Here is a 7,739-nt window from a genome sequence, read left to right as displayed (position 1 = left end):
TATGGGACTATCTCTTAGGAGTGGTTTACATTTGAACCTTTCAACACTGGGAAGACTAGTAATATGTTGTCTTTTTGCTCAACTCTCTAAGCTCCTGTTGGAACCAGTCTGTGGTTCCATGTCCAGTTCTAAATGTTGCTTCTTGGACTGCATACAGATTTCTCAGGAGGCAGGTCAGGTGGTCTGGTATTCCCATCTCCTTAAGAATTTTCCACAGTTTGTTGTGACCCATACAGTCAAAGGCTTTGGCATAATCAATAAAGCAGAAGTAGATGTTCTTCTGGAACTCTCTTGCTTTTTCAGTGACCCAACGGATGTTGGCAATTTGATCTCTGGTTCCTCTGCCTTTTCTAAATCCAGCTTGAACATCTGGAAGTTCACAGTTCACGTACTGTTGAAGCCTGGCTTGGAGAATTTTGAGCATTACTTTGCTAGCATGTGAGATGAGTGCAATTGTGTGGTAGTTTGAACATTCTTTGACATTGCCCTTCTTTGGGATTGGAATGAAAAGTGACCTTTTCCAGTCCTGTGGCCGCTGCTGAGTTTTCCAAATGTGCTGGCATGTTGAGTGCAGCACTTTCACAGCATCGTCTTTTAGGATTTGAAGTAGCTCAGCTGGAATTCCATCACCTCCACTAGCTTTGTTCGTAGTGATGCTTCCTAAGGCCCACTTGACTTCGAATTACAGGATGTCTGGCTCTAGGTGAGTGATCACACCATTGTGACTATCTGGATCCTGAAGATCTTTTTTGTATAGTTCTTCTGTGTATTCTTGCCACCTCTTCTTAATATCTTCTGCTTCTGTTAGGTCCATACCATTTCTGTCCTTTATTGTGCCCATCTTTACATGAAAAGTTCCATTGGTATCTCATTTTCTTGAAGAGATCTCTAGTCTTTCCCATTCTGTTGTTTTCCTCTCTTTCTTTGCACTAATCACTGAGGAAGGCTTTCTTATCTCTCCTTGCTATTCTTTGGAACTCTGCATTCAAATGGGTATTTCTTTCCTTTTCTCCTTTGCCTTTTGCTTCTCTTCTTTTCACAGCTATTTGTAAGGCCTCCTCAGACAACCATTTTGCCTTTTTGCATTTCTATTTCTTGGGGATGGTCTCGATCATTGCCTATTGTACAATGTCATGAACCTCCATCCATAGTTCTTCAGGTACTCTATCAGATCTAACCCCTTGACTCTATTTGTCACTTCCACTTTATAATCATAATGGATTTGATTTAGTTCATACCTGAATGGTCTAGTGGTTTTCCGTACTTTCTTCAATCTAAGCCTGAATTTGGCAATACGGAGTTCATGATCTGAGCCACAGTCAGCTCCTGGTCTTGTCTCTGCTGACTGTGTAGAGCTTCTTCATCTTTGGCTGCAAAGAATACAATCAATCAAATTTTGGTATTGACCATCTGGTGATGTCCATGTGTAGAATCTTCTCTTGTTTTGTTGGAAGAGGGTGTTTGCTATGACCAGTGCTTCTCTTGGCAAAACTCTGTTAACCTTTGCCCTGCTTCATTCTGTACTCCTGGGCCAAATTTGCCTGTTGCTCCAGGTGTTTCTTGACTTCCTACTTTTGCATTTCAGTCACCTATAATGAAAAGGACATCTTTTTTGGGTGTCAGTTCTAGAGGGTCTTCATAGAACCATTCAACTTCAGCATTACTGGTTGGGACATAGTCTTGGATTACTGTGATATTGAATGGTTCGCCTTGGAGACCAACAGAGATCATTCTGTCGTTTTTGAGACTACATTCAAGTACTGCATTTCGGACTCTTGTTGACTATGATGGCTACTCCATTTCTTCTAAGGGATTCTTGCCCACCATCGTAGATATAATGGTCATCTGAGTTAAATTCACCCATTCCAGTCCATTTTAGTTTGCTGATTCCTAAAATGTCAACATTTACTCTTGCCATCTTCTGTTTGACCACTTCCAATTTGCCTTGATTCATGGACCTAACATTCCAGGTTCCTTTGTAATATTGCTCTTTATAGTATTGGACTTTACTTCTATCACCAGTCACTTCCACAACTGGGTTTTGTTTTTGCTTTGGCTCCATCTCTTCATTCTGGACTTATTTCTCCACTGATCTCCAGTAGCATATTGGGCACCTATCGACCTGGGGAGTTCATCTTTCAGTGTCCTATCTTTTTGCCTTTTCATACTGTTCATGAGGTTCTCAAGACAAGAATACTGAAGTGGTTTGTCATTCCTTTCTCCAGTGGACCACATTTTGTCAGAACTGTCCACCATGACCTGTCCATCTTGGGTGGCCCTACACAGTATGGTTCATAGTTTCATTGAGTTAGACAAGGCTGTGGTCTATGTCTAGTCTATACAGACTGTCAAGGCTGTATATTGTCACCCTACTTATTTAACTTATATGCAGAGTACATCATGAAATACTGGACTGGATGAAGCACAAGTTGGAATCAAGATTGCTGGGAGAAATATCAATAACCTCAGATATGCAGATGACATCCCACTTATGGCAGAAAGTGAAGAAGAACTAAAGAGCCTCTTGATGAAAGTGAAAGAGGGGGATGGGAAAGTTGGCTTAAAACTCAAGATTCCGAAAACTAAGATCATGGCATCTGGTCCCATCACTTCATGGCAAATAGATGGGGAAACAGTGGAAACAATAACAGACTTTATTTTGGGGGGCTCCAAAAATCACTGCAGGTAGTGACTGCAGCCATGAAATTAAAAGACACTTGCTCCTTGGAAGAAAAGTTATGACCAACCTAGACAGTATATGAAAAAGCAGAGACATTACTTTGCCAGCAAAGGTCTGTCTAGTCAAAGCTATGGTTTTTCTAGTAGCCATGTATGGATGTGAGAGTTGGACTGTAAAGAAAGCTGAGCACTGAAAAATTGATGCTTTTTAACTGTGGTGTTTGAGAAGACTCTTGAGAGTCACTTGGATAGCAAGGAGGTCCAACCAGTAAATCTTAAAGGAAATCAGTCCTGAATATTTATTGGAAGGACTGATGCTGAAGCTGAAACTCCAATACTTTGGCCACCTGATGCGAAGAAGTGATTCATTTGAAAAGACCCTGATGCTGGGAAAGATTGAAGGTCGGAGGAGAAGGGGATGACGGAGGATGAGATGGCTGGATGCCATCACTGACTCAATGGACATGAGTTTGAGTAAACTCCAGGAGTTGGTGATGGACAGGGAGGCCTGGTGTGCTGTAGTCCATGAGGTCTTAAAGAGTCAGACATGACTGAGTGACTGAACTGAACTAAGCTCCTGTTACTGAGTTTCTTTAGGTACAGAGTTCCCTAGATCTCCAGTGCATGCATGCATATTGCATGCTCAGTCACTTCAGTTGTGTCCTTTTCTTTGTGACCTGATGGGCCATAGTCTTCAGGCTCCTCTGTCCGTGGGATTTCCCAGGCAAGAGTACTGGAGTGGGTTGCCATTTTCTCCTCCAGGGGATATTCCCGACCCAGGGATCAAACCCACCTCTCCTGTATTTCCTGTATTGCAGTTGGATACTTTACCCACGGAGCCACCTGGGCAGCCCCGGATCTCCAGTATTTCTTGTCTAATGGATTTAAATGGTCTCAACCCCCTTTAAGGTCATTAGAGTGAAATACTAAAAAATATGAAAATTCGGAAAGGTTTGCCAATGAAGGTTGTCCTAATTACTGGTCAGTTATTGGAGAAGGTCAATTATACTGGTGAAGGTCAGTTACTGGTGGTTCATTGTGTTTTCTATCATTGAGTTAGGCCATCATGAAGTTTTTAAGCTTATAAATGACCCTTTCTGAAAGATCAGAAGGATGCTAAGGTGTAGGGGGAGGGGAGAAACTCCAAGTCTCATTGGTTTATTTCTCTTGATGCAGATGTTCTTCTGTATGTGTGGTATCCTAGTCCATAAGAGGAGGTCATTGTGTCTGTCCCATCTGCTACACATGGGCTGTGATGACAGAATTGGAAGTCAATGGGGCCTTTATTTATAATACTGAAAATTTATGAACAACCTATATCCTAACAGTTAGGGGATGGTTAACAAATTATGATACCACATCTTAGTGGAAATAATTAGAGCCGTATCCAATAAGGAAACATGCCTTAATACAATGCTATAAAAGACAACAAGCAAGTGCAAATTTGGATGTGCAGTGTAATCACAGGTCTGAAAACCAAGCAAACCCAAGCTTTTCCAAGAATGAAGTCCACAAATACAAGTCACCACAGTATGAATCCTGGTTTTCTTGATGACCTAAACATGCACTTGGAGAAGGCTTAGGGTAACATGGTGTTATTTTGGCTTGCCTTCTACTTTTCCATCTTCCATTTTCTGAATATTCTATAATGGTCACATATATCAAGGTTTTTGAAACAATTGACAGTGAAATTTATTACTGTTATAAAGGGGGAAGATCAACTTTATTTTTAAAGCTGTTTTACAAAGGATTTGAGTGCAATAAACTTAAAGAAAAGAAGAAGAGAACAGCTGTGAAAGAGCTTTGAAAGTTAAAATGCTTCTGTTGAAGCAGTAAACAGAACTTTCTCTTTGCTGGCATCACTTCAAGGAATGGCAATTTGATTCTATTAACTGGCGCATTTCGTTTTAAAAAGCCCCAAGAGAAACCATCTTAGGCAATAATATCTGAGGCAGCAAACTTCAGGACTGCAGGGTGAGGGGTGGATGCTTCAGCATAGCAATGATGCTTAATCCATCTCCTTTGACCTTCTGGGAATTGAAGCTTGACAGGTCTCGATGATTTAGAGTGGCGCTCAGTAATGTTTGTTGAAGAGGCACCAAGGAGACAGACTCATCATCAGACAGGAAGGGGCAGCTACTGTGTGGGCTGCAGTCTGTTGGGGGTCCCCCTGGGAGGATGGAGTCCACCCTGGACCTGGAGATGAAGGCAGACCTACTATTGCTTCCCATGAGGAACAGAGAGCCTTGGATCTGAGGTCAGGGGGGTGGAGTCATATGTGGCTATAAGGTAACTCTCAGCATGACCTTGGACAAGGCAGGACTTGACTTCCCTGAACCTTGGTTTCTCCACCTGTAAAATGGGGGTAATAACAGGGACTGTGAGGAACAAGGGGGGATGAGGGTGTGACAGTATTGTACAAACTATAAGCAGTTCCAGTTGTGTGGAGTCGTAACAGTGCGTGATTTGCAGGCATTTCTAAGTTATGACTAGTGTTCAGGCCCCCTGAGGTGGCTTCTGAGTACATCCATGGCTACCCAGAACTAAACAGATAATAATACTAATAGCTGGCAACGTGTGCCCAGCACTGTTCTAAGAACTTGGCATGTGTCACCTCATTTTAATCCTTAAAACAATTTCATGGAACTGTGGGTGTCATAAAGTAGGGGCTGTGATTGTCTCCTGAGGAAACTGAGGAACAGAGAGGTTAAGTAACTCATCCGAGGTCACACAGCACATGGAGGAGTGAGTGGGATTTGGATCCAGGCAGTCTGACTGTGGGGCCAGGTAGGAAGCTCCAGCTGTTTTTCTCTGACATACAAGGAAGGTGCGTTTGGGGTATTAATTCATTGATTGCCTTAGTTCCCTTCATTTAAGAGCTGCTGGGGATCAGGCTTGCTCTCCTGTAAGTGCTCCGTGAGGCAGACTTGCTGGGAAGCGGGGAGCTGGACAGAGTAGATGGTTTCTTGACCATGGTTGTAAATGCAACCACGCTGCAGCACGTGTTAGGTCAGCTAAGGAGGGCTGTCTTCTCCGTGTTGCCAGCGGGTAGAGAGAGGAACAGTGCTGATTGGAAAAGGACTATGGCTGGGTTACAAGAGGGGTTTTGAGGAAACCAGGAAGCAACCCTGTGAACCTGAATGAGGACACTCCGTAAGTAGCAGACTCTGAGGGCTCTGGAAACAGCCCTGACCGGGAGACTGACAGAGCCCTGGCTACCGAAGAGGGAGGCTCGGGTGGGGAGTGGCAGCAGCGGAGACGCTGCTCTCCCCCGGGGGCGTCTGTGGGTTACAATGTGCCCTGCATGGGCACCAGCAGCATCGCAGCCTGGGTCTGCATCTTATGTACAAGCCCCAAGGATGATAAACGGGCGGTGCCAAGGGCCTCAGGAAGACAGAGGCCTGAACAATTCATCATTGTGCATCTCGGTGTTCCCACGTGGGCCTCTGAGGTCTGGGGAGATGAGTGAGATAGTTTTCACCATTTTGACATTAGTCAGTGATAAACTTTATGTTCAAATGTGGCTAAGCATTTTCTTAACTTTTGATGTTTTGCTGTGTTGGTGATCTGCTTCAGGGCTTCCCTGATGGCTCAGTGGATAAAGAATCTGCCTGCAATGCAGAATACGCAGGAGATGCAGGTTTGATCCCTGGATCGGGAAGATCCCCTGGAGTAGGAAATGGCAATCCATTCCAGTATTCTTGCCTGAAAAATCCCGTGGACAGAGAAGTCTGGCGAGCTATAGTCTGTAGGGTTACAAAGAATAGACACAACTGAGCACACACATTGGCACTGACTGAACTCTTAGTTCAAGGCTAAGTTTAGCTGTCCTGGGACTGACTTCATGCAAACTTGCTGAGCAACAGAAGCCCTTGATACTTAACCTGTGCATGCAAGCTCGTGCATGTTATTATTGTCTGATATTTGGAGGGGAGTGACATCACTTTCCTGAGGCTTTGAGAGCCATGGTTTCATTTAAACCTGGCTCAAATAGACTTGGTTTGAAATGGGTTTGTGTCAGTTCAGCTGAGTAGCATTTGTATAATCACTCATTCTTGCTGCCTTGAGAAGGAAAGAACTGATTCAAGTTAACTTTTCATTATTTTGAGGGTCTTCTCTTGCTTGCTTTTACTCATTCGCAACGTAAGTTGATTTCTGCTCTTTGTCTTTCTTCATCCAGAAGCTCCTTAAATCTCAATCATCTGAACTACTTCCCTTTACAGTTCTTGAGATTACCAGTCCCTTTGTGGGAAACACTGTCCAAGCAGAAAGTAATTGTTTCCTCGTCCCTAGAAAGGGTGATGTTTGTAAGTGTTCAGAAAGGATAGCGAGTCTGGGGCTCGTGCAGGAAGACAAAATTGTCTTTCATCTCCCTCTGTAATGTGTGGGACATTGCTTTCTGTGCATTTTTTGAAGACCATTATCGTATTTTCAGCAAAGAATAATTCATGTTATAAGGAAAGGGGAGATTGGAGAATCAGTGAAGAGTTCATTGAGAAAAGTAAGAATTCAGTAATTTAATTAGACTAGTGTGCCTTTTATTCCCCCCTTGAAAATAGAATTTAAACAGATGAGTACAACCTGTTTCATAGCAACCTTCCAACATGTCTGGCGCTATTTGCTGCTGTGACTTTGTTTCTGCTATTGCAAAGCCTTGTGTTCTTTTCAAAAAGCTTCCTTTGCGTCTCAGGTACCATGTTAGAATTTTTTATTTCGCAGCTTGTTCTCTGTGATAGTCCAAACAAACATATGAATTCATGCTTCCTTTCTGCTGCCTTGAGCACACCTTCTCACCATCCTTTATGCTGCACCTCAGCCGTGGTCCCTCATACTCCGGGTCTCCTTCCTACACTCTTCCCACAGCACGACGTGCCCTTCCACGGCGCCTTCCTTCCTACCTGTATCAGTTTTCCATTGTTGACTAACTACCACAAACTTTACAGCTGAAAACAACACACATTTATGATCTCACAGTTTCTGTGGGTCAAGAGTTGAGCACAGCTTGTCTGGGCCCTTTGTACAAGGTCTCTTAAGGCTACCATCATGGTGTCAACCGGGCT

General features: G+C 43.5%; 1 protein-coding gene across 1 annotated transcript in view; it reads left to right on the top strand.

Annotated features, from left to right (window-relative positions):
- The first annotated feature begins 5,651 nt into the window (after positions 1-5,651).
- The window catches only part of KIAA1549L (KIAA1549 like), a 137,932-nt gene continuing 135,844 nt past the window's right edge, over positions 5,652-7,739 (top strand). The window contains exon 1 of the mRNA XM_065944681.1: positions 5,652-5,688. Coding sequence (XP_065800753.1) covers positions 5,652-5,688 — 37 coding nt within the window. The remainder of the gene's footprint in view (positions 5,689-7,739) is intronic.

Source organism: Muntiacus reevesi, chromosome 9 (genome assembly GCF_963930625.1).
Source record: "Muntiacus reevesi chromosome 9, mMunRee1.1, whole genome shotgun sequence".
Taxonomy (NCBI): Eukaryota; Metazoa; Chordata; class Mammalia; order Artiodactyla; family Cervidae; genus Muntiacus; species Muntiacus reevesi.
The sequence above is the reverse complement of the archived record's forward strand: the minus strand, read 5'-3'. Positions and strand labels throughout refer to the sequence as shown.